The sequence below is a fragment of the Triturus cristatus genome, chromosome 4_1 (genome assembly GCF_964204655.1).
Source record: "Triturus cristatus chromosome 4_1, aTriCri1.1, whole genome shotgun sequence".
NCBI lineage: Eukaryota > Metazoa > Chordata > Amphibia > Caudata > Salamandridae > Triturus > Triturus cristatus.
In genome coordinates, this window is record NC_140585.1 from 662,710,208 (window position 1) to 662,737,452 (window position 27,245).

General features: G+C 41.9%; 1 protein-coding gene across 3 annotated transcripts in view; it reads right to left on the reverse strand.

The window, feature by feature from the left end:
• PDZRN4 (PDZ domain containing ring finger 4) overlaps positions 1-27,245 on the reverse strand; it is a 2,469,118-nt gene that overhangs the window by 104,913 nt on the left and 2,336,960 nt on the right. For all 3 annotated transcript variants that reach the window (XM_085653075.1, XM_085653078.1, XM_085653076.1), the window contains one exon: positions 7,472-7,570. In XM_085653075.1, the coding sequence (XP_085509201.1) occupies positions 7,472-7,570 (99 nt within the window). The remainder of the gene's footprint in view (positions 1-7,471; positions 7,571-27,245) is intronic.

Here is a 27,245-nt window from a genome sequence, read left to right on the forward strand (position 1 = left end):
GAGTATTGCCAATGATTGGTTGAGATTTGAACTGGCACCTTTCAATGATTGTCATCCTGGTTCAGTTCTCAGCATCCCTGCTTGATTAAACTACCTTCAAACTCATTGTTTCTTTAGCTAGGACAGTGTCTCAGTGAAAGGTAGTTATACATTTAGATGAAAAATAGTGGCTGTTAGTCGGAACATTACACTGTTTTGTTATGTCAGCATCATGTCTAGGTACAAAGCATACAAAATATGAAAGTCGCAATCAAATTTGTTCTTCGTAAGTGGCAGTGAGTGATTGGTAGTAGTGTGGCTAGGTTTAGGTGAGTGGGTGACTCTAAAAGTGATATCTTGGGTGGCTTGGGAGAGGTAGTGGTCTGAGTGGCGATATATGTGTTGAGTGAAAGTGGCAGTGGGGAGGTCATGGTGTCAGGAGAAAGCATAGCGTGGGTAATAGTGAAAGTGGCCCTCGGTAAGAGGCGGTGTTAGTGGTTTAGTGCCAATGAACCTCTAAGTGTGTCAATTATAATGTAATAGGTAGTAGATGACTATTGTATAGGGTGATTGTTTGCTAATGATGATGCAGGCCATCAGGGAAATAGGTGTAAACATGTTTATGATGGCTGAAGGTGTTTGGACCTGTTGATGGGGTTGGGCAGAGTTGAGATTCTGGGTGGGTGCGTACTATTTCAAGACTATACGTTCCCACTGCTTTGTAAGACTGGCTTTATCATGAAATGCATTTAAATGCATTTAAATGCATTTAAAATGCACCATTTGCCATTCTTTTTCCAATCTGTACCCCACTTTTCATCATTTCGCTTGCTGCTTAAAAGTCATACCCAACTTTTACGCCCCACTGCTTTCAAATGTCACCAGCCGCCACTGGTTGGATGTCCACCTAATTGAAGCCTTAGGGACAGAAAAGGCTCTAACCATCTTAAACCTGCACCATAACCCAACCTGAGTGAGTCCTGATCCTTCATGGACACTTGGAATTGGGGCTAAAGTTGCCCGTACAGCCCAAATCTAAAACTTGGGAGCCAAAAAGTGCTCTGAGAACCAAGTGGAGTCGGGGATCTACCTACTCGCCCAAAAAGAGACTAAGTCAGAATGTAGAACTTCACTGCAACTTCGTCCAGTGGCTCCCAATGACAACGCCCTTTCCTCAAACACCACCGGCTCCCTTGCCCCGCTGAACTTTGCCTTCTCAGACATTTTTCTTAAAAAATTATTTTAAGTCCGAAGGTAAGCTGAGAACAGGCCCAACCTACTTTGTAAATCTGAACCGCGGTCCATCGTGGTCGGCCATAACTTTTGACTTTGCCCTGGTCCTGCACGATTAGATGTCCTCGGTTAGCGCTCTCATCTTTTCAGTGCTAGATTTTACAAAACAATTTAAAAATTCACGACTCTGTTTCTTCTGATTGGATTTTTGTTGTTTTCTTGTTAAAAAATGAATTCAAATTTTTTCTATTTTTCCAAATAGGAATGGTATTTTTTGTGTTGTCTTTTTTGCTTAATTACTGTTCTAGTGCTGCATATTGGCTTTGCCTTAAACCTGACTGCTTTAGCGCCAAGCTACCAGAGGGTTAAGCAGAGGTTAAGTTAGTGACTTTTCGTGGTTCAACCTGATGAAGACACTGACAACCATCAGCACAAGCTACGCACTACACAAATTATTTCTAAGTCCTTTCAGGAAGGAGCTTGTGCACCTTAAATTGTTCGTTCATGCTGACTATTAAAAAAATTAAAAAACAAATCAAAATAGGATGCGTTAAAAAAAAAAATCCTATTAAGAGTTATTACATCATTCACCTCTGCCTTTAATTTTACTGTGGGTGCAGTAAGACTCATATCAGATACTCTGTTAATGAAGTCATATTGTCTCCTGCATGACTTACCGTGCTGGACTCAGAATATTAAGACCCTAACTGCCTCATGAGAAAAATATACATTGATCAGAAGGGATTTTCCAGCCATCACCAAATGTCCACGGCTTGTAATGTATTGAAGAACAGAACAGTTGATAAACAGGTTTTCAAGAAAGCCAGACATTTAAATGTCAAGAAAAAGCTTTCAAAGTACAAAAGCACCACCATTTCAAAGATAAAGATTGTTTTAAGTCTATTCACAAGACTAAGAAATACTTCACAGGTGAACCCAAAGGGTGGGTCTGTCTGTCTGTCTGTCCGTATGTTCGTCCATCTGCACCATTCGATGCATCTCCAAAAAACGTTGCCCATTAAACATTTTCACCCACTCTGGACTGCAAATTTTATGCAGCACTGACCGACGGGGGACAAAAAAAAGGCGATGTCAAAAAGTATCCTGCCATCTGATAGGAAGTTTTTGACAGCTCTACGGAAAAATAACTGAAGAGAAATTACACTAAACTTAGCATGAAACTAGAACTCTACTCAACTATGTGCCTTTGCGAGGTTTGGTGTAAACCTGCACAGTAGATTTCAAGAAATAAACATTAGAAAAGTGTTTTTAGTAGATCTCAAATAGAACAAACCTGTTATTCAATACAGAGACATCTAGACTGTTCATGAACCCAGGTTCAAAGATCATCTAAAGAGCTGAATTTTTTAAAAACAATCACATTTTATTGAAGGTTGGGGCACTTTTCAAAGTAGTATGTCAGAAACTCAAGTACAAAATCTCATCTACAAGCCTATTTAATTGGTCTGCGTGAAATTTAAATTACCCTGGCATAATTTGTGTAGTTTTGGGCATTTTGTGTTATGCTAGTTACGTGAAATTCCTACAATGCCAGCACACTACTTTGAGCAATTATGAACCATTTGCAGTAAAAACATACAAAAAATGTACACTAACATTTTACAATGAAAGCACAGGAACAATAGAACTTAAACAGCTTTTGTTTGCAGTACTCTTGTTTAAATGCATCCTCGTTCCCAAAAATGATGCGAGGGTCCATTTTGCTCTTAAATAGAGCGTGTAATTTCACATAATGTTTCTGTAATTCCATGTAATTATGTTCAAGTATATTACAAACATTTTCTTTCACCACTAGTACTTATGACATTTCTGTTAGGTGAGGTTATAAGCACTGTTTTCGGTAGCTACCTATGGGTTACCCGGATGATGTATTAGTTATAGTTTGTGCTGTAGTTTGAGGCCTTAACCATAACTTGCAAATATTTGTTGTCTTTTAGTCTTAATTCACAACCTTAAATACACTTTAAAAGTGTTTTTAAAGTGTATTTTATACGTTTAAAAACAATTATAACTAAAGTGAACGATAAATGTATCCTTTCTTTCAATAAAAAAATATATAGTCCTGATGATTTCTGCACAATACATTATGTAGAATACTGATCAGGAGTATGTCAATTATTGCAGATGATCTCCTGGTACTTGGAAAGCCTGTATCTATCTTTTCTCTCTGGACATTAATATTAGATATTTGGAATCAGAAGCGGTTGTAATGGAGGCAGGCCTTAAACCACATCAAATCATGAAAATGACTGCTTTTTCCACCCTTTATAAATGTGATGAATCTTTTTAATCCTTTTTTAACCAATGTATAATTTGTTGTGTTTTATCGTTACATTAATTTGTCTAACAATTTTGATTATTTGTACAATAAAGGATATAGCTTCAGTAACCTAAAAAAATTACTCACATGTTACATATAAATGAAATTCTAAGTACCTATGTTACATGTAAAATGGTTGCACCTGGCATGTGCAGCTCTCCCTTTTGTCCTTCTTGTAGGAAACCCATCTTTTCTGCGTGGTCACACTATTTTTTGCCCTATATTTTTGCTTATTTAAGATGTCTGTAAAGCTTAACCCTGCTAACCAGTGGTAAAGTACCTATGCTCCCCTTCTAAACATGGTTGAATTGGCATATTTCCAACCAGGGGCAGCCGGCATGGCTCGCGGGTGAGGGGGCGGATGCAGGGGGGAACTCGTGGGCTGCTTGAAAAATAAATAAATAAAACTTGCCTTTGCACCCCTGCCGGGTCCCACATCTTCTCTCCTGCTCACCTGTGTCCAACTCCAGGGCGGAACAGGAAGCAGACAGCCAGGCTCCCACCCCTAAACCAATGACAATGCTCCAATGGAGCGTTGTGATTGGTCTGAGCGCTGTGACATGGGGCTCAGCCAGGGGCTGTAGGGATGGGCATGTTCTCCATGCAGGCTGTAATGTAGCCTGTATGGAGATCAGGTGAGTGCGCATGACTGTTCTTGGCGTCCCGAGAGTGCCGACCCAACAGTCATTGCACACAGGAGTGTCTACCACTCCTCCCCTGCAGCTCTGCCCCACCCACCCCGTCATGCCGTCCCACAGCAGGAGGAAAAAATAAAATGATAATAACATTCAGTTATTATAATTTTATTTTTTCCTTTCTATGCTGCTCCTGGCAGTGGGGCGACGCCTTAGCGGAAGAGCCACCACTGTTCCCAACTGGAATATTTAACTTACCTACAATTCCCTAGGATATGGCACAAAATGGACCCAGGACCTGTAAGTTAAATATCACTAGTGGACTGCAGCACCGATTGTGTCATCCACTATAGTGACAGTGTAAAAAATGGCTTGAGGCTTTTTGTATCTTAAGTGTGGTAGTTTATAGACAACAATGTGACCTGTCAAAATAAACCCATTTAACAGATCAAATTCTCCCTTTCAAGTGTTGATCTATCATCCCTATGTGGACCCTGTAGTCCACAAGAAATGCTGTATATTATTTAAAGGTAGGACATTTAGAAACTTAAGATTAACAAGTCTTTACAGTGTTGAGTACCCAAGAGCTACTTTTCACCGTGGCAGTCCTAGCTGCCCTGTTTAGAAAACCAGAGTACAGATTAAACTCGTAATACTGTATCTCAGGAATGGGACAAGCTAGCGAAATAAACAAAAAGAATAAAAATTATTAAAAAACAATTCAATGGTGAAGTCGGATTTTTGAATAATATTAAGAAAAAGTAAATTTTAGATAGTTTCCTTTTCACTGCCTGAAGTTCATGGAGGCTAATTCGGCATTTGCTCTCCCACTTTTGCCAGCCAGCAATTAGTATTTGAACAGTTGTGAAAAAGGTGTGAAGTGCATCTCAGTAGCAAACAATAGGTTGACCTGAATGGCTAGAGGGGACTCCTCCGAATCTCCCAGAATATGTAGAGTGTGAGCTGAGAGCATCCTTTTTTGACGCTATGGTGTCAAATCCTGATAGAGTGTCAAAGACATTTTAGCAGGCATGCTGGGTTTACAAATAACACTTTGGGGCACACTTGAAAGACAGAAAACAGAATGCAAAGATTATTCTTGTGTATCCACTGCCAGGTTGCTGAAGGACCTGCTTTGGCTCACCAGACTTCTACTTCTGGGTTTTACATATAAAACGAGGGATGCACACTTAAAGAGAAGGGAAACAGGATTCAAAAACATTTCCTGTAAATCCAGTATCTGGTTGCTGTAAACCTCTATTTTTGTCCTACCAGACTTCTGCCTCTGGCTTTATTGGGGGTACAGTGGCTGGCTCAAACTGTATTTTGGTGTTAGATGAGAAAAGACACTAGAATTACCATAGTAAACTCCCCCCACACACATCCTCAGCGCTCAGAGCCAGTTTTAGTGTGGCAGAAGACTTTCACCATCTTGCAAATGCCCAAAGTGGGTAGGGTTGGCCATAGAAACTTTCACACCATTGGTTAGGGTGTGCCCAGGAGTCATTCCCACCCACCAGCTTGAGCCAGGAATATGTAGCATCTCTAGGCACCAACTTCAAAATACTTTCAGGGCCTGAGGAAGAACAAAAGAGTATGGGACCCACAAAACCTATTTCCTGTAACTGCCCTGCTGACCAGTACCAACAGGACCTTGACTAGACCCTGCTGTTGGCCCCTGCCTAACACTCTTTGAGTCTCCAACTGCCTCCCCATAGGACCTGTGGGGCTACAGAAGGGGCTATAGAAGTGTATTCTGGTTATGGATTGGGACTCAAAGGACTAATTTCGGAAAGTAAAATCTTTGGTCAGGGTGAACCTGGTTGGTGTAATCGAACCATGCTCCATTGCGGTCAGTGCCAAATTGTGCTTAGGTTCGGGTCTACTGCGACCACTGACTATCATTGGCGCTATTTCTACTTGAAACTTTAAAAAAAAATCATATCACTGGTTCCCGTAATCGCATTTTTCTCATTGTGGTGTCATTTTGTTTATTAAATATTACTCTCTTTTTCTAATTCAGTTTGGGATGTTTCTTGGTTTGTATTTTGACTTTATTACTGTTTTGGTACTACATAAATACTTTTCACATTGCCCTACGTTAGGCCTGTCGCCTCTGTGTCTTAGGTAACAGGGGATTGAGCTCTGGTTAATTCAGTGACTTTAAGGGCTCATCCTGAGAAGGGTTGGGATTATTCTTTGAGGTGGGTATTTACCCACCCCAATTGATAATCTAATTTCTTACAATTCCACTCTTTAGCCTCTGTATGTCATTTTAAATAGCATTGTTGCAGTTAAAATTGGAGTAACTTTCAAACTTCAACAACATTAAAAGATACCAAACCAATATAAGGAGAATGTAATATGTCTGCTACATGCGTGGAAATATAAATTGCACCCACATTTTAATCTAGACATCTACTCAAATAAAGAGTATTCTGCATGGCGCTGTCCGGATCACCAATGAAAGGGCTGAAGGATTTCACCACATCACCTTATCCCCAATGATGGACCACTATTGTGTTCCACCATTGTCCTGCCTCTATTCAAAACCAACTGCATCAGCTAAAAGGCGCTAATCACCAATACAGCAGGCCAAACCCCTCAAGACAGGAAGGTGCAGGCTACACTCCTAGGCTCTGAAACACTATAATGCATATATCAGACCCCCTTCATCCATGCACTAGATTAGAAAGGTGTTAAATACTTAACTCCTCAAGGTGCACTTTGTCACTGGTAAGGTCCTCCCAGCTCCTCCTCCCACCAGGACCAACATGCAGACTGAACTGCCCCTCCCCCGCTATCATACACAGAGCATTGAATCGCCTCCTACCAGGCGCTGCGGACTGTGCTCTATTGCTTCTCACTTTACAAGTTCAAATACACACACATCCCCGCCACCCTCTTCAGCTGTGAAGTTCCAATAGTAGGAGAAACACTTTTTGTAGATAAAATGTTATGCCTCACTGGAGCATTTTCAGAAAACAAACACATGGTGAATTATAACTGTTACTGCAGCAGAGATGTGTGATTTCCGTAGGCGGTGCAGTATGTTCACAACACTCCCACTTGTTGAGTGCGCAGTCTGTATTTGGTGTTTAGTTTCAGAAATTGTTTCCACTCCTTTCCAGAGCCGTGGCAGTAACAGGCATCGTATGTGGGTTACGATTCCGAGTGCTAATTGGAGGTAAAGGGAGCTGGCATACCGCCATTTCTGGAAAGCTGCCTACGCAACGCACGCGCTTATATGTTTCGCATTTACTCTAGTATTTCAAATGTTTACCTCGCTGACATAGATGCCCGTGTCCTCCTCGTCGTCGGTTCTGTAACAAACCGTCAGCCCCAGCTTCTCTTGACTGCTGACCCGGCACAGCTCAACCTCCTGCAACAAAAAGAGCAGGACCAGGATGGAATGTGGTAGTCATAGTAACATTCATAATACAATACAAATAATGACTAATAATAAAAGAGCTACTTTTTAATCGCAAAGCTCAATATGGTACTTGTGCCATTTAGAAGGTATGTAATTTACATCTGTTACTAGTGCCCACTTTAATGGCATTAAATGTGCCATCTCTGAAGAACAGCGGGCTTGGTTGGCCTGGCTTGTGTCATACAGATCACCAGGTGCCTCAGAAGCGAGTGTTACCTCACTGAAATTCTATTTGACTATTTAGAAAAGAGTTAATAATTCCAATCCCATTGCCGTCTTTCACCAAAATGATCTGAAATGCAGAAATTGATTTATAGGATCTTCTTGACACCCAATAGCACCACAGATAGCAACATCAAGCAGCTTTGTTTTTCCCAATGATGGCCAAGGTCATTCCATCATATCATATTAGGGAGCCACCAGAGATGGAGGGGCTGTCTGCAAATAGAAAGTGGTGGTTATGATATATGTTAACTCAAAGGGGCTGCAAACCAATGCAGAGCGGCTGCACGCAGCAACATAGGCTTAGGAACAGCGACTACTAGCTGCACCCAATTGAAGCCCACCCCCATTCAATGGCAATCCCAAGGAGCATTATTGCTGATACTTTCTGTAATACTCATAATCATGAATTAATGCATTCATTCATATTTGAATTAAGGAATCTCAGAAGTGATTTGATGCTGTAAAACATGTTAAATTCTATTTTGAATGGACTTTGAAACAAAGTATTTATCACGCTGCGTCAACCCTGTTAAATGAAGAGAGAGGTTGCACTTTGTTGTGTAAGCAGGAATTACTACTCAGAACCTTCAGTGCATCAAGTGTCTCTATTGTCCATGTGCCAAGCATTATCATAGGTATAGTTAAGCATGTGCAGGAGAGGGCAGAGTCTTACTGAAGTAAGAATCTGCAGTCTGAATTCTTTTCTAGATGTAAGCTGATACCGGTCAGTGTAACTTATTGCCCCGAGTGATGTACTGTGTGCTGTTGCCTTCCCAGTAACTACAATAGAGTTCTCTTAGTTCATATCCAAGTGCCTCTGCTTTCGAGCCAAGTCCATGGTGTGGCGCGTCATGAGGTCTGCTGACTCCTAGCTGTCCTCTTGCTTGGCCAGACCCTAAATTATTCACTTAAACACCAAGGGCCTGAATGTGACTTTGATGGTGCAGCGTCGGGTCCTCCCTGCCATGGCACCGCCGAAGCTGTGGCCAGGAAGCCTGCCATCTTACGAGCGTAACTCATGTCTGGAGGGGTTTTGTTTTGATGTTCCCATGGCGGTGCCCTGAAAATGAGGCACTGGGAACGCCAAAAACAGTACTTGCATGGCATGGACTGAAAAGTGGACCACCAGACTCGTAATTATGCTCCAAGAATCTGTGGTAATTTACATGCAGCCAACTTGCAGGTACTAGGAAATATGTTCTAAGATTAGGGAGTCTCTCTTTTGTATACTAGAAAGGTAGGCTGTATTGTGCATTCTAATCATTTGTTGAGTTCACTTTGGAAATGTCTCCCAGCCCATTTCTGTCTGGCCTCAAGCTTATTTTATTTCTGTTTTGATTTAAATTCAGGTGCATAAATTGCTTCAGTAGTACTGTTTCACACACAGTAATTTTGGAATTCTATTTACCTGAGTGGGAAAGGATGAGAAATTCGTTCCTATACTGGAACTGCAAGTTTTCAGCAAATATCAGGTGAGCAAACGTGTGGCTTTGATGGCATTCAGAAGGAACCCCAGGAGTTCCCCTGGATTGGTTGACGGCTGTAGTTTTGCAGGTGCGCTTGCAAGTTTATTTGTTCCCCAATTCCAGCAGATGAAAATGTTTGCAGCTGGAACTCCGACAATAATGTGGATTTCCACATTTAACTTTATTTTGTTTTGTGGCGAATACCACTAATCCTTTCAGCCAATTAAATATAAACCACCCAGGGAACCAGTTACTGTGGCCTTTACCCGAAGTAAATTGCTGTATATTACAAGGGTGGTCAGTTAACTGCAAAGAATATGTGAATATCAACCCAATGAGCTTGTGGATGTATATCCATCTGAAAGTATACACTCTAAGGAACGTTCACAATTCTTCCCTCACTTTACCTTTACAATGGTAGAAATTTCACCGCACCTGTGCATTTTTTACATGCACAAACTCCATTTGTAAGAATAACAATGCATCAGACCTGAGTGAACCAGGATTATGAAATTACCCCTGCAAATGACTTTTACTGCAACAAAGTTGAACGTAGATTGCAAAAGATTTTGTAATAATAGGATTTTCTGTGAATCCATTGAAAAGTCAGAATTTGCTCCTCGCTTGTGAATAGGTTTTCAAGAGTCTATTTCGGACTTTCAAAGCTGGCACAATCTGAAGCGCCCAAGGTCATTGCATGGTTATGGGCTTCAGCCTTGTTCTTGTAGGAATTTTGTAAAATCTCTTTGAATGCTCTGCCGCTTGCTGAAGTAGATTCCCAGGCTCGTGGAAGGTGTCGGCAAGACTGCTGGGTGCATGAAGTCTTCTTGTTGTCCTGCGTATGGTGGGACTCGCCCGTCCTCCTTAGCCTCGGTCCTGCTGCTGGCATCGCCTACTGCCATTTAAGAACAGCAACTTTAAAAAACAAACTACAGAAGAGCGGGATATCTTGATAAAATGTCCTCTCTTGGAACCAGCATGAATGTATGAATATTGGGTCCTTTGGCTCTATACAGTGTTCCTGTGACCATACAAGTAAAGAGAATTATGCGCATGCGCATTTTTTCAGTTCTGTAAATAATGTTTCCCAATCGGACTCAAACGACCTACTTGAATCAAAGGCTGTAAGCTATCACGAAGGTCGTTTTGGGTTTGAAGGCTTGTGTTTCCATTACAGTTACTGACTAGTGTTACACTTCTACAGTTTCAATTCATTCTCAAAAAGTATCTAGCCGCGCTCTTAGAAAAGCGTATTGTTGGTAGAGAACAATACATCTTTTTGCATGATTTTTAAACTGTTTAAATGAGTTTCATGTGATCTCCCAACATAAATATTTGTGATGGTCTTGCTTTTTCTTTGCTTTGTACTATTTTTACATATTCCACATTAATACTTAAAACGTTCTATAGTTTTAAAATGCTATTTTATAGGTTCATAATACTGTAGTGTATCATACAGAAACAAAAGTTTTTCAACGGACAAAATCATGATGAACACCTTTCATAATTCTTCACTGTCTTTAGAATAATCCATAATTGCAGGGAAAAAGCTCATATAATACTATTTGAATGTTGGCTTTTGCCTCTAAAAAGACACAGTGGGATATGGTGATCCATCATCAATGTCTTGTCAAGTACCTCAGCTGTTCTTGCTCTCTGTAAATGGAAGGACGACCCTAGGGCCTGAGAAATCACATTGAAATGCTCAGACTGGACATAAGAGGTTTCCCAACAGGAGATTGTAGTTGGAGGAAGGGTGGTGACAGGATGTCCTGTCCTGTCTGAGGTCTCTGAAGGAAGGTTCCTAAGGAACAAAGTCAGTCCTAACACTTGCCCTAATGCATTACATGGGTCCCTTGCCATGATAGTCATATGAGAGGTCCCAGACTCCAGGAGTCATATGTAACGTAGTTTTAAAAAAAATATTTTTATTTTAACTTGGTAGTGCACAAAGCAACACACCATGTTACAATCATAATTCCCACAGTCATAAAACAAATATTCTCAGTATACAAATCAAGGACAATGCAATACAGTGTCATTTTGTGGAAACAGCAACTATCTGATGCCATATACTGTACATCACCCTAAATAATAGGATCTAAAAGAACATCATCAAACACCCATGCAAATAACCAAAGAACTCCCTCCCTCCCCACCCCCCAGGGTCAACTAGATACACTCCTCCCATCACCTATATATCATGAAAATCAGTACGGAACCAGTGCAATGACTCAATTTCACCATATGCCCCCTAAGCCACCCGAGCGATGTACCTACCCTGCCGTCGCGCTCAGATTGCACCCCCAGGGTCCTCTCAGTATTTCGTGAGGGGGAGGCTACGACCTCCTTCCGAAGCGGGACCTCCCGAATCATTCCCTACCATGCACTCACGTCATCTTCTCATTTGTTGTCTCTTTGGAGTCGTCTCATACGAACTACCTCCCCCATTGCCCACTCAACCAGGTTCCTGGCCCAATTCCTTAGTGTGGGTGGCTGCGCACTCATCTAATGAATTGCCACCCGCCTTTTTGCCAACACTAAATCTAGCTGCAAAAATCGTCCTGAAAGTTTCTTGCCCTTGGGCCTAGAGATATATGTAAGCTAGTTTAACCTCTGCTGGAACCCCGAGCCGTGGTATTTGGGGTGACTGCCAGGCTTCTAAGAAGTGCGATGATCTCAAAGATCTCCCTGTTGCAAACTGATGGCTGGCGGCACGTAGAACTGATGAATGAGAGGTGAATGAAAATTGTGCCAGAAGGAATTCAAAGATGTCTTCATATCATCACAGAGCAGGTCAGATATCAGTTCCATGTATGAAAACATGTTGACAATTTTGGACGTTCGGACTCATTTTGCGCTAACAAAGGGTCAGAAACACTGCAAACCTCAGCCACTCATATGTTGCTCACACTAACTTTTTAGTACGAAAAAAGCCCAGGTGGTGCTGGCGTAAAAACAGGTGGAAGCTATTTGTTCATCCTCATTTTTTCGTTCAAGTTAAGTACTAATAGCACTCACTCATTTGGGCTGTGTAATCCGATATATACATGCAAAAGTACTTGTCTCTATGTTTTACAGAAATTGCAAATCAAGTGGTAATCCCAAAACCTCAGGCAAACAGTATTTGATTTGAAGGCTTTTCCTTGTTGATTTATATCCTAAAATTAAGCACAGTCTAAATCTAATTACACAGGTGACAATTACACAGACAGACCTCTGTTGTGATCTTACAGAACTCCAAGTGAGCTAGAAGGCTTTACGTATTTTTTTGTTGCATATTTATATAGCGCAAACTCGACCAGAAGGTATTGGAGCGCTTTACATAGCACCGTATTTATATTACACATTCAGGCACTGGGAGATTAAGTGATTTGCCCAGAATCACAGGATGTGGACGCGACCTCGAGGCTCGAACCCTGGTTTCCTGCACCAGAGGCGGCAGCGCAGCCGACGGACCACATCCTCTCCCCAACATAACAGGGTAAAGAATAGGCCTAACGATCATTCATTTTGGAAAGATTTCATACTGCAGGGGAATTCCATCATTAGGTTGTCACCGCAAGGTTTATTGGGTTTTACAAGCATTATGTATATATGTAGTATTCATTAATATGTAAGTGTGCCAGCATTACCAAGAGGAACAATGACACATATCAAAACATAATAACCTAGTACATTAACTTCCGACCTGGTCCCGTTATGTTGTGTTACACTCCTCCTTGCGGGTTCAGTCCTAGCGATCAACAAGCAGTCTACAAACTACATAAGTTCTTAAGGCACAAGAGATACAGTAAGAGGAAGGGAGGGTGGGTGGAGAAGAGGGATTCAAAAGGGTTGAGAAGAGTGAGGAGGACAAGCCACTTCACAGATTCTCCAAAACTTAGTCCTCCTCCTGTGGTCATCGGTCCATCATCAAATGAGCAGGAGCTGCGGTGCTTAGTTTTCTGGGGGGCCCCATTTCCGTAGTCTACCACACAGGCTTGGCACCCATGATGCTGGTGGCATCGGTGCTGGGGTAGTGTAGAGTCTGTGGCTCAGCCGTTCTACCCGTACTGCATGGTAAGATCTGTGCATCCCAGTGTGAGATTAGGGTCAAAGCCTTTGTCCCAGAGGTCATTGATAATGTCATCCCGCGTCTCCCTGAATGTGTCCAGTTGATCATTCAAATATTACGACATTTTAGAGAGTATGGCTGCCCCAGCAATGGGGCGTCCCAGCGCTGATCGCAAGACCAACAGAGAACAGCAGGCCGCAGAGTTAGGAGAAGAAGTTAATTTGGAAAGAGATAGGTCTTTATAGCCTTCCGAAAAGACCCATGATCTTGGATACTTCTGATCTTGGCAGGAAGACATTCCAGAGCCCGGGAGCGAGGGCACCCAGACTCTGGAACTAGTGATAATACGTGTGTAAGATGCTACTTAGTAGATCTCCAGAAGCCAGGTATCAAGTGCTGAGGTCTATGTTTAAATCAAATATAAATGACCTTTTAGGCACACACTACGAGTGCCCACTTCATTCCGAGGGTGTCCGTAAGGGCAGTTACTGGGCCCCATTGGAATCATGAGGTCCACAAAAACATTTGATTTCACCCAGATCAAAGACTCAAAATGAGGAATCACCCGGAACCCACAATCCCTGCAATTACTAATTTCTAAGTGCCCCCCGGGATACAGCTCGCAAATGGCTGGACTTTCCCCACCCCCAGAGTTATAAGTACCTCGGTATCAGTAACTTTTAGGCTGGGAAATACCGGACCATTTACGAGGCAACTTATACTAAGGGACAAATAGTTAAATAACATTATTCAAAATGTAACCTGATTAGCAATAAAACCAGACTTTGAACGAAAAACGAATGTAAACTTAATTGATTATCTCCAGATTTGGAATAATAAGACAGGACTGCTAAATTTCCTTCTTCATTCCTTAACCGTTGGCCCAGATTCCATTGAACCCTCAAGAATGAGTGACATAGGAAGCAAGATGCAGCGGGGAGGCTATTATGTCAGAGCAATGCTATTGCACATTAGATGTACGAATCCGGTGTCAGTTTTGAGATACTAATACAGCTGTGACGTCATTCCTGTGCTGCTATAATTTTTCTCCTACCTTTCTAGATAAAAGGATATATGTATGCTTGTAGTATTGCATATGAATAAAAAAAAATATGCATCTTATTCATTTAAAACGATTCTCAGGGTTTGCTTGAAGGAGAAACATTTTATACACAACCTTAAAAAATGCTGCATATTTTAAAAAAAATGTGTTGCACCGTATACAATCTTGAGGTGGCAAAGAAAAAATTGTCCAGAAAGAGTAATAGTGATAGGGCAGAAAATTAAGGAAAAATTGGCAACCAGTGGAGATCAATAAACAGAGTGCAGGCAAAGAAATCTCAAACAATGGGGTGACCTCATAAATGCATTTATGAATTTACTGAGAAGTTCTGCAGGAGTCCCACTTCAGGTACTCCTAAATGCCTTCATGAATTGGCCCCACTGTTTTTTATTTTTTCATTTTTTATGTACCAGAATGGCCTACCTCTACGAGTTTGCTGAACTTAGCAACAGCACATTGGCCACATATTATTTATTAATAATGAATGGTATATCGGAGTACTATCGAGTATTAATGTGGCAGGTTAGCATATACTTTGGCATATTCTTTGCTGAATATACTATCTACAGAAGATATTTGGACGTGTACTTGCAGGGCTGCTATCGCTCGCCTTTTGCCATGTATAGCAATAAATAATTTTTGTATTAATTTGGTAGAAATTACATCCAGTTATTTGCAAGTATCCGATTTAAAACAACTCTTTGCATTAAATTGAAAAGCAGAACATGAAAACGGAATAGGTAAAGCTGTGTAGTAATATTGCCAATCGGACAAGTTGCCATGAGAGAGTTTTGCTACTGGTGGTAGGATCAGAATCTGACAGGATCTAAATCCAGCCTCTTTTGTGAAGGTTAAGCAGCTTTGCAGTGGCTTCAATTTATGTCTGCATAATATCAAATTATAAGGAGCTGTTAAGATCCAATATAAAATACCACAATATCAAAGATAATTTAATACAAAAGGATGCAAATCACCATTACAGGTACTTGAAGGACAAACACATTCAGGCTGGTATAATGTGGCACAGAATGGTGTAAAATATATCAAACCTGCCCTATATGGCACTGCAGAAAATGCAAAGATTGGTTCCAGCAAGTTTCAGATGTGTAATGAGATTTAAATTAAAACATAGAAATCCATATATCACCGATACGATCATTTATCGCCACCGCCTTATGAATACGTGAAACAGTGACAAAAAAGATGAAAGGGAAGCTAAATAATGGAAAAGTACAAAATGATATTGCCTTAAAATGCAGCTACAGGTGGCCTTCGTTAGAAATTTTAAAACGATGGAAAGAGTATTACTTAAAGTAATCATCAAATGACAATACATTTTCTTTATTTTTTAAATTTCTACCAGATTGTGACAAACAAAATAGACAAATCTCCAGTGATCGTAATTTTTCGGACTATTAATCAATGATTTTCTGGTGTTGTCAGTCATAGTTCAAAGAAAAATGGAGTCAAGGAATGCCCTCCATAACCATACTATATCATGGGTGAGTCAGAAATGTCATCTAAAATAGAATCAGAATGACAATAATGAAAAGGGGAACCCCTTTTGTTTCCCTGTTAGTGCCTCCCATTTACACTAATGCCATAATTCAAGGTCTTCGGTATCCAGGCAATAGAAACATGGTGGATTGTTCATTCTCTCTGATCTCTCTAGACTGCAATCAAAAGAGACTACTGCAAGATTATTATTTGTTATCACTTGTTATTGGACTGAAAGAACAACCCCCGTTGCATTGATGATAAGCGCCTGAAAACGTATGCCTGCAGACTCCTACATGTGCATGCTGTTGGTGCAAGAGGAGGGAGACAAGATGATTGGCCCGGTCTGAAGTTCAAGGAGATCAAACGTCAAGCTAAGGTCTTTAGAGAGATTTACACTATTGATGGTTACTATTATCCACATATAAGGTGGCACGTAGGGGCCATCCATTCATAAAACAGTATTCATGGGAGCCTTAATGCAGTGAAGTCAGCAAACACCCCGCTCAAAGATCTTTATACAATGGAAAAAGGGGAAGTGACAAAAGAAGGTCAGAGCATTATGCTGGTGAGCATGAATATGATGAAGTCAAAAACTCTAGGTGCCAAAAGAAACTTATATCTGCAATACAGCTCAGGAAATATGAGTTCTGTTTAGGAGAGTAAATGCTTGCCTAGACCTGGCTGGTCCATCTCACATTGCTCCCTTACCTGTTTCATTCCTTGTAGGTCAGAGCCTCGGTTTTCCGACCAATGGTTACCTGGACTTTTCGAACCTTTTTTGTTTTAATTCGCCTCTCATTTCAAGTATTATTTCCTTGTATGATCATCCTCCTGCAGTAGCCTGACCTCGTTTTTAAATTTGTTTTACCTTTTGTTCTTTTAGTTCTTTCCATCTCCCGCCAGCCCCCTTGCTCTATTGGTGGGCTGGCTCCTGGTGCCTGCTCCACCCACCTCCCATCCTCAGAAGCGCCACATCCCCATACATATATATATTTAAAAAAATTGTGAATAATTTTTAGTTAGGAAAATTATATTCATTCTTTAAAAAACAAAATTATACAGAAGTCGCGCACCCTTCGTGCACCCTACACAATGGCTGCGCGCATTCTGGTAGCCATTTTGAAAAGTCACGCTGGGGTTGTGACTTCGGCGTAATTTGTAAAGTATAAAATATCTTTAAATGTATTAATAAAAGTATTTTTAAAGTATTATTTTCAATATAATTTTGACTAAAAATTATTTGATTATTATTGGATTCGGAGGGTAGGAGGGATGGCCATTTTGCTCGATCTGTTTTGCAAGATTTTTTGGTCTAGTCAGGTGGACACCCTCCTCCTGGTGAGGTACGGCTTGAGGATTCTATTCAAAAGGTGAGGAAGCAACAGGCAGAAGCATCCATCAGAAGAGCAAGTTAATTACCTTCAGTAACGCTTTTTCTGGTGTATACAGTATCTGCATGTGGATTCCTCACTGTCCCACCCGCCTCCCGGTTGTCCATCTGTTTCTACCAAAAAGATGCTTTTACTGTTTGGCATGAATGTTTTTAATATGTCTTAATCATGCTTATGTTTTAATAGTGAGAAATGCTTGATCTGTTGCTATTTCTTTATGCCTTTATTGGTTATGCATTTATATATATATATATATATATATATATATATATCTATATATATATGCAAACAAATGCCCTCAAGTGCGTCCTGGAAAGCTTCAGGGCATTTGTTTGCATATGTTTCAACGCGGCGTCCTTACCGCGTCAGGACTGCACCATCTTCGTGTCAAAAACAAAAGAAGAGGCTGGGAATCAAAACTAATTTGAATCAGAGAAGCGCAGCAAGCCCGATGTAAAGTACTCTCCTAAACTTCTTGGGTCCTACTATAGGAATGTACATATACACTAATTATGTCTGTGAAAGTGAACCTACTAAAGGACATATCGAGATGGCTCTTTTCTAACAATACAAGTCCCAGCATGCAATTAAATACAACACAAACTAAGCGTAGCCCACTGAGGGCTGGGAACCAATGGGAAGCGTGCAACAATTTAAATAAAAGAGCATTTCACAATCGCATTCGAAGTGGCCTATGAGGAAGGGGCGTAATGCCCTGAAACGCGTCAGGCAATAATGTTCGTCTGAGAGGTGACGTAGAGTGGAATCGTGATAAGCCGGAGTGCAGGCTTTGCTGCCGAGTGCGTCCTGGAAAGCTTGAGGGCATTTGTTTACACACATATATATATATATATATATATATATATATATATATATGAAAAAGAGGTTTGCCTTTTGCGGGAAGCACTCGATTCAGATTCAATCGTACCAGGGACACCGCTGCAGCCACACACAAGACAGTTCATTCTGGACGCGTTTCGGGCCTTACGCCCTTCTTCTTTGCAGCTAACACAAAATTTGAGCAAACAAAACTGCCAGGCACATCCCTCAATTTATTGAAGATTATGACACGCCCTTGTGGGCCGGCAGTTCACTCTCCGCCTGTTTGGTGCATCATGGGCCTGGTAGTCTGTCCTTCAAACTCCATGTGGGTAGCATGTGAAAAAACAGGTTTCCCTGTTAGTGCCTCCCATTTACACTAATGCCATAATTCAAGGTCTTCGGTATCCAGGCAATAGAAACATGGTGGATTGTTCATTCTCTCTGATCTCTCTAGACTGCAATCAAAAGAGACTACTGCAAGATTATTATTTGTTATCACTTGTTATTGGACTGAAAGACCAACCCCCGTTGCATTGATGATAAGCGCCTGAAAACGTATGCCTGCAGACTCCTACATGTGCATGCTGTTGGTGCAAGAGGAGGGAGACAAGATGATTGGCCCGGTCTGAAGTTCAAGGAGATCAAACGTCAAGCTAAGGTCTTTAGAGAGATTTACACTATTGATGGTTACTATTATCCACATATAAGGTGGCACGTAGGGGCCATCCATTCATAAAACAGTATTCATGGGAGCCTTAATGCAGTGAAGTCAACAAACACCCCGCTCAAAGATCTTTATACAATGGAAAAAGGGGAAGTGACAAAAGAAGGTCAGAGCATTATGCTGGTGAGCATGAATATGATGAAGTCAAAAACCCTAGGTGCCAAAAGAAACTTATATCTGCAATACAGCTCAGGAAATATGAGTTCTGCTTAGGAGAGTAAATGCTTGCCTAGACCTGGCTGGTCCATCTCACATTGCTCCCTTACCTGTTTCTTTCCTTGTAGGTCAGAGCCTCGGTTTTCCGACCAATGGTTACCTGGACTTTTCGAACCTTTTTTGTTTTAATTCGCCTCTCATTTCAAGTATTATTTCCTTGTATGATCATCCTCCTGCAGTAGCCTGACCTCGTTTTTAAATTTGTTTTACCTTTTGTTCTTTTAGTTCTTTCCATCTCCCGCCAGCCCCCTTGCTCTATTGGTGGCCTGGCTCCTGGTGCCTGCTCCACCCACCTCCCATCCTCAGAAGCGCCACATCCCCCTCCTCAGGGGAACTTCAAAGGTGCGCACATTGCTGATGCACTCTGTGGGTTTGCCACAGGCAAGCCTGTCAGCGCCTGTCTGTGCCCAGATTGTACCTTGCGTCCAGAACCCTGGTTCACCTCCACTCCAGCATGAGGTAAAGCTAAGCTATTGTGCTCCATCCCCATGCAGTCTCAACCCTGGTTCCCTGTCTCCCTTCTGCACTAAAGCATAACCCTTCACAGTGGATATCACCTTCTGCTGCTGTCATCACCGGTTCGCCTGCAACCTCCCCTCCTACAAGCAACAACTTTGCACATTGGACCCCTTAAACACAATATCTGTCACCCTGTCTGCTGTGCATGCCCCCACCACTACCGATTCCAACAAAACTCTGACTAAAACCTTGCTTAACTTCCTCAAGATGCATGTCCACTCTCTGGCTACTCTATGAATATGGAACCTTATTGATACTAGGTCCCCTGATATTATTTTCCTAACATAAACTTGGCTCAACCCATTCTCCTTTCCACCATCTTACCAAGCTACAAACTTCTTAAGCAGGAAAGAACACACCTGGTGGCTGATTTCACTCCATTAACTGCTCTTTTCCAACAGCACCATCCTTTCAACAAATGGATTGAATATATTATACTCAATCTCAGTCATCCTAATCAGTAGTGTACTAGACATACTGTAACCCAGGGGGGCCCCTAAGTTTGCTGCCCGGGTACACATAAGAGTAGGGGGGGTTCGGTGGCTGACGGACAACCTGTTCGGGGGGTTAGAGGGAGCTGTAGGCAGACGATGGAAGACTTGCTCAGGGGGCCTGGGGGATGGTGGAAGTCGACAGGCATGACTCCCGCTGCCCCCAAAAACAGTGCCACCTGGGGTGGACGGCCCCACCCTAGCTACTCCACTGATCCTAATCACCCTGCCTTTGGTAAGATTGTAACCTACCATTTCACCGGCTCCAGGCATCAGTACTAACCTTATGGAGCTAATTTTCCCAACTGTGTCATCTTTTCAATATTTTATTGTCTTAAGGGACTTGAACATTTATTTATATGACACCACGACACATAGTTCATTCATCTCAAGGATAATCTAAGAGTAATAGGTCTCATACAACAAGTATAGGGGCCCACTCACTAGGCTGGGGCATCTACTTGAACCAATCTTTACGCATCAAACTGACAACAAGATGGAAACCGCCCTCCCTGTAACTTGGTCTGATCACTGGCCACTAATCTTTTAGATCCTATAGTCTTTACCCATAGCCATGCCATCTCATAGTACTGCTTCTGGAGTCTAGAATATGCTATGTAGCGACTGCTGGAACTCTGAGCTCTCAAAACATTCCAGCACCTGGACACAGACATGAGCACAGCCACAACCAATCTCAACCCTTGAATACTTAATGTGACTGATAATCTTGCGCCTCTCAAAACTCTCTTGACTCGTACGCGCACTCCATAGGCCAGTCAGTTTATGGACAAATTCAGACAGCTCAAATGCCACTGTAAAAATTAAGAGCTCTGTTGGAGACTGACAAACTCCCCACATGATAGGGCCACTTTCAAATGAGCCCTCAGCAACTACCACTCCAACATCCAACAAACCCAACATCTATCTTTAGACTGTCTCATACAGGAGAGCAGCAAGTAGTCAAAGAAACTTTTATTTTTATAAAGGAATTCACGTAACATCCTGCCTCCTCACCACCAATCATGCTTTGCTACCTCATCACCATATCCTCCGGTAGCCCTACCAGGACTTTTTTGTCTATCCTTCTTCACTCCAGGTCAAGGATGTCTCAAGGACCATGTTGTGAGTCAAATCAGCTCACCCAATGACCGCTGTCCCCAACACATGTTTGCACTAAAGCATTAATGTATAGGTGATGCCCTCACCCCTCTTTTCAATCTGTCTCTTGCCTCTGCTGCCTACTACATTGAATGTAAACAATGCCAATGACATGCCCCTCCTTAAAAAATCCTCGACAACCTCAAAGTTTTAGCCAAATTTAGAGCAGTCTCTTTCCTTTCCTACCCAGCCAAAGGCTTTGAAAAACAGATCAATCAACAATTCATCCACTACTACGAGGATCATGACCTACTTGCTGCTACTCAATCAGGTTTAAGAGCCAAATTCAGCAGTCAAACCACCCTGATTGCAGCCACAGCTAAAATCAGTCTTATCGTGGATAAGGGAGATATCACTGCTCTGATTCTCTTGGTCCGAGAGGCAGCATTCAATTAGGTCTCCCGTACGTTTTTTCTTGGGTGCCTCCATGACATTAGTATCTGCCTTTCAGCCCTCCAATAGTTAAATTCTTTGGTCCTCCTCCTCTCTCTTTTATTCGGACCTAGTCAACACTATGTGCAGTGTCCCACAGGGCTATTCCCTTAGCCCCACCCATTTTAACATTTACATAGTGCTTCTAAATGCCGTAGTCCAATCTTTTGGACTCTCCATAATATCATATGCTGACAACACACAGCTGATCCTCTCCCTTACAGAGGACACAGCTAGTACCCATACCAGCTTTTCCCACTGCATGTCAATAGTAGCTGAGTGGATGAGCAATAACTGACTCAGACCTAATGGCGATAAAACTGAACTAGTTCTCTTTGGCAAGGACACATTTCTCTGGTCCAAGGTATGGTGCCCCACATACCGAGGCCCCCCCTCAGCCAACACAATCAACCACCAATCTGGGCATCATTTAAGATTGCCAGTTCACATTGACAGATTCGGTGACAGAGGTGTCGACCTGATGTTTCGGCATCCTAAAAATGCTTTACAAATGTTTCAGATTGCTGTGCCTGGATTCTAAAACAACTATCATATGAGTGTCAATATCAGGCTAGAATACAGAAACACCATATACAGAGGCATCCAAGCCCACCTCCTCAAGAAGCAAAAGGTGGTCCAGAACAAGGAGGCCAGGCCAGTGCTAAATGTTCTTCACCGTGCCTCAGTTTCCAACCATCTGTGAAACCTACATTGGCTTCCCTTTCGCAAGCGTGCAACCCTTGCACTTCTGTCACACTTGCAGAGCACTTCACAACCTAGGCCCCTCTCACATTAACATGAACATTCACTTTCATTCTCCATCCAAATATCTTCGCTCAGCCTCTCTGTTGGAGGGCAGCATGCCACACATCTACTGTTCCAGATTCAGGGGTCACTCTTTTTCTTATCTTGCCCACTCAACCTAGAACAAGCTTCCTCTAACCATCCGCTCTATGCTGTACTTCAAGAAAATGCTAAAAACGTGACTATTCAAATTTCATGCAAACAGGACCACTAGACAGCTTTCAGTCCACTTTTAGCAAGATACCCTTCAGGTTTGTATGTGCACACCACAAATACATCTAACATAACATGACATACTATAACATAACAAGGAAAAACACTGGGGCACCATATTATGATTCGACTCCCAAAGAATGGGAGGGCCCCAGTAGCCTCATTAGATGCTCTACAGTAAAGACTGATTACATTTTCTTTGTAAGGTTAGCTTTGGAAACAATGATAAAAGTGCCGAACGAATAGGTCCGGCAGCCTGAACAACACTGCAAGAGACTAAGGGTATAACCAGTGACAGAAAAGGGGAGAGCATCGGCAGCTCAATCCATAGACAAAAGGCTTCACTGTTACCAAGTGCCTTGTCGCAATACTCTTGTCTTTCACCCTATAGAAGCAAGCATGAATAAGATCAGCTCTCTAGCCATATCGTCTTTCCTGTATGGTCTTCTTTTTTTCCCCTTTTTACTAGACTGGTGTTTCCTGGCATTTTGGCTACTGTGCATGGTGACTCTGCTTTATAGCTCCACGGTGACAGTGGGCTGTCACGGTAAAGTAAGGTAAAATTGGCTGCCCCCGTTGGATTATTTAACTGGGCAGCAACACAATGGAAAGTGGTGAAGGAAATGCACAGGCAGCACTGAAGGTGAATGTCACCTGTGGATTGCTGCGTCCATTTATACCACCTAAACGTATGAATGGAGACATGCTCCAGGCTAGCTGTGGCTACAAACTCTACAGAAGCACCAGGAAAATGGGTCAGCGAATAACGGTCTGCTGTGAAGAAAACCCTAATTTGATACCTTAGATGACTCACTCATAAGAGTGCCTTATAGATCACAGAACAGGGCGCTTAATGTATAAAATCACTTTGTAATTATGTTTCTTGGAGGTAGTAAACTGGCAAAAAGTCACAATGGTTTACATAATTTACGAAGGTATTATCAATAATCCTTTATTAACGAACAAAGTCAATTACTATAAGTTATTGAAGAAAATACAACTGAACAATGCTGTAGTCATAATAACAATATATTGTAAATTGGCAAAACGATACAATGCCAAGCTTAGAAGCAGTAATTGCAAAGAAAAAAAAAACAGCTGAGTGCAATTGGTGAAAACAACGTGAATACAATAACATCAACACAAATACCTTCCATATGTGTATCAGAAGAAACAAGCATCGGACTAAATAGGATAACATACATTTGCAAAGAACCAATCAGTAGTGACAATGATGGTCAGCATGGGTCTCAGTCTTAGTAGCCGGGCTAGTCAATGGTGTTTGACCAGGGCACTATTGCAGGTTGCTTATCAGGACAAGGAAAGGCTGTGAGGACTTAGTGAAGGGGGACAGGGAATGATGTAATTAACAAGTTGCCGAACAGCTGATCCTGAACAGAACTTATTTGGTAGACCTCTATTGAATATCAAGCATTAAAGGTATTTTTCAAATACGGCTTCTAAGCTTGTAATTGCATCCTTTTATAGTTATGATGATTACATGGTCCTCAACAGTATGTTCTTCATTAACTATTAGTAGTCAATGGATTATTAATTATACCTCTGCAAGTCAAGCGAATTATTGTGACTGTCTACCAAATTACTAAATCCCTGAAATATTGTAGCATAGTTTTTTAAAGGCCTAGGTTCCATATAGGTTTATAGTGCAACTTTTGTTCCTTTCACTTTAATGCATGCAAGTAAGATATGCTAAATTTTAAAGAACAATATTCACCTAGACTAAACAATACAAAATGTTGCTTACACTGTATAAGTAAAAGTTGTATTTTTCAAAGGAAATATCTGTTCATGATTAATAGTATATGCAGTAAATCCACCTCTTCTGTATAGTCACCCCATATTTTTAGCCTTCCCTGAAATGTGTGGTTTTGCTGGCTTTAGATCTCTGTGCACTATACCTCTACTACTTACCAGTAGTAAAGTGACTGTTCTCCCCCTTTACACATGGCCAAATTGGCATACTCCTAACAGACAAATCGAACTTGCATAGATCCCCAGGATATGGTACAGAGTGTGCTCCAGTCCTGGAATTAAATGCCACTAGTGGAACTACAGCACCTATTGTGCCAACCTCCACAGTGACAGTGCAAATGTGGCTTCAGGCTTGCCATTGTAGCCTGACTGTAGTAGAGTAAAAATTGCAATTCGACCTGTCAAAACGAACCCTTTAGACAGGTGAAAATCGCCCATTTAAATAAGAATGTCACCCCATATGAAGGCTTGAATCACACAATGCAGGAACCATGGTATTTAAAGTAGGGCATGTAGAAGTTTAATGTTAACATATCCTTAAAGTTGCTAGCACCCAAAAGCTCTTTTCACAGTGGCAGGTCTGGCTATCCTATGTAAAAAACCAGAGGGTATGTTAAAATATTAATAATATATTTTGGTAATGGGACCAGTTAGAAAAGTAATTAAACAGCTATTTCAAAAAGTTATTAATAATTAAATTCAATGGTGATGTCAGATTGTCAATAAATATTAAAGAAAAGTAACTTTTAGAAAGTTACTTTTCTCCTGCCAGAGCCTTCAGATATGTAATTAGCATTAGCCGGACTTCAGATTGAATTATCTGGTTGCACAAGCCAGCTTTGCCCACTCATGGTACCATCCAGATGCGCGCATTCCCTTTGGGAAGCCTGAGTCTGACTTGGCACTTCCGATTCCGCTCTCTGCCATTCTGCCCCAGGGCTTTCCTCATGACCCTATGGATATTCAAACTGTATCTACCACGAGCTGGGCATGGTGCAAACTCTCTGCGGATCACAGGAAATGGCTCCCTGTACTCCTCCGACATCTCTATTGCGCACAACCCATGGCTCCCTATCACAGAAGAGAACTTGTTTTTGTGGGTACTTAAATCCCATTCCATGGTAAAGTTTGGCGACTTGTTCCCGGGTGGGCATGTATTTGACAATGCTGGTAGAGACAGGGTGACTAGATTGACTTTATGGACCAGTTTATTTTTACCAGGGTGCACATGGTGCTGTGTGCTAAAATATTGGAATACCCGCTTGAGCAGCAGTCCTTCGGACCTCTCTCCCTTGTTATAGTAAACCCTGATGGGACTCGATTGATGTCGAAATTATATAAAGCTAGCATGACCCTGATCCCGTGCCACGATACGAAGACTTGGGCTGCCTGGGAGTTGTACTTAGGTCATCCCATCCTGGACGACCAATGGGCCTTCTGCTGTGCAAAAACTAGGGGAATCTCCCTTAACAGCAGGAATAAGTTGATACACTTTAAGTACTTATGGAGGGCATACATGACCCCTGCCAAACTTCACACTATTGACCCTTCCCGGCCTCACAACTGTGGGATATGCAACAGCCCTTATGCCGACTTCCCCCTTTGACATGGACTTGCCCCAAGATTGTGGAGTTTTGGGTAGCCGTCTTGTGGAAATATGGATTTTTCTGGTCAGTTATGTCCCCTATCTTGGACCCCAACGGTTCTATGTGCATGTTACAAGTACATGTATGTTCCCTCCAGTTCTAGTTATGAAGACGCAAATACATGTGCGTCCACCGTTAACATGTCCTCTGCTGATCCGCCATGAATGGGCCGGATATTCCATTCCTAAGTACGAAAGGCCACCGCCTTTATATGGTTCACTTATGCCATTTTTCAGTCCAGGCAAGTAGGCCCTGATTCTGTCATCAAGCTTTTCTTGCCTTCTGCCTCTGAAAGCTCCAGTCTGAGCCTGCATCTGTGACCATGAACTTTGTCTCATTCTCTGCGCGGCTCACGAAGCCTGACATCAGCCTGCTGCCTGCCAAAAACTGTATTTCACCTTCGAAAATTATCTGCTCCGCTCCCTGCCCAATGCATTCCTGTCTAGTAGCTTAAGTAAACATTCTGCCAGTTACCGAGCAAAGGCCCGGCTTCTCTGTCTTCATGCAAATAATTCATAGCCCTGTTCTATGGAAGATTCCGCCCTCGCATCTAGTATAGACACTTAGACGCTTGTACACGCACTAATAGTCAGTATAGTCAGTATAGAATAAGATTCCACTCGAAGAGACCTCTCTTTTGGATAACATAGTTCTTTAAACATAGGATGTTAGATATGATTTGGGATTAGGTTGACTTGACCCTCCAGACTTCTGTCGCCACATGTAGAGCTAAATGTCAAGTCCCCTTCACCCCCTAGTTGCACGTCAATCACACGTCATACTGCTGCGCGCGCATTTCTGCCAAGTATTTCTGCTGACATTGCGAAATTCTTTCATGTAACCACCCTCTTATGACATCACATCTGATGACGTTCTGTAAACACACCCAGTTACGCCTATCTTTGTCACGTATGAATATATTATCTCCACTATCAATTGTTACGCCTCTTGTATTAGCTTCACTGTAATGCTTATTGTATAAAAGTAATTGATTGTCAATAACGTATGTACTTCACTTCCTGAACCTTCGTGGTGATGGAACCTGGAGCAACCGATTATAATCGACCTCTGGAATAAAGCCCATTCCGAACCTCTAATACCACGGATTCTGCCTCTTATTTACT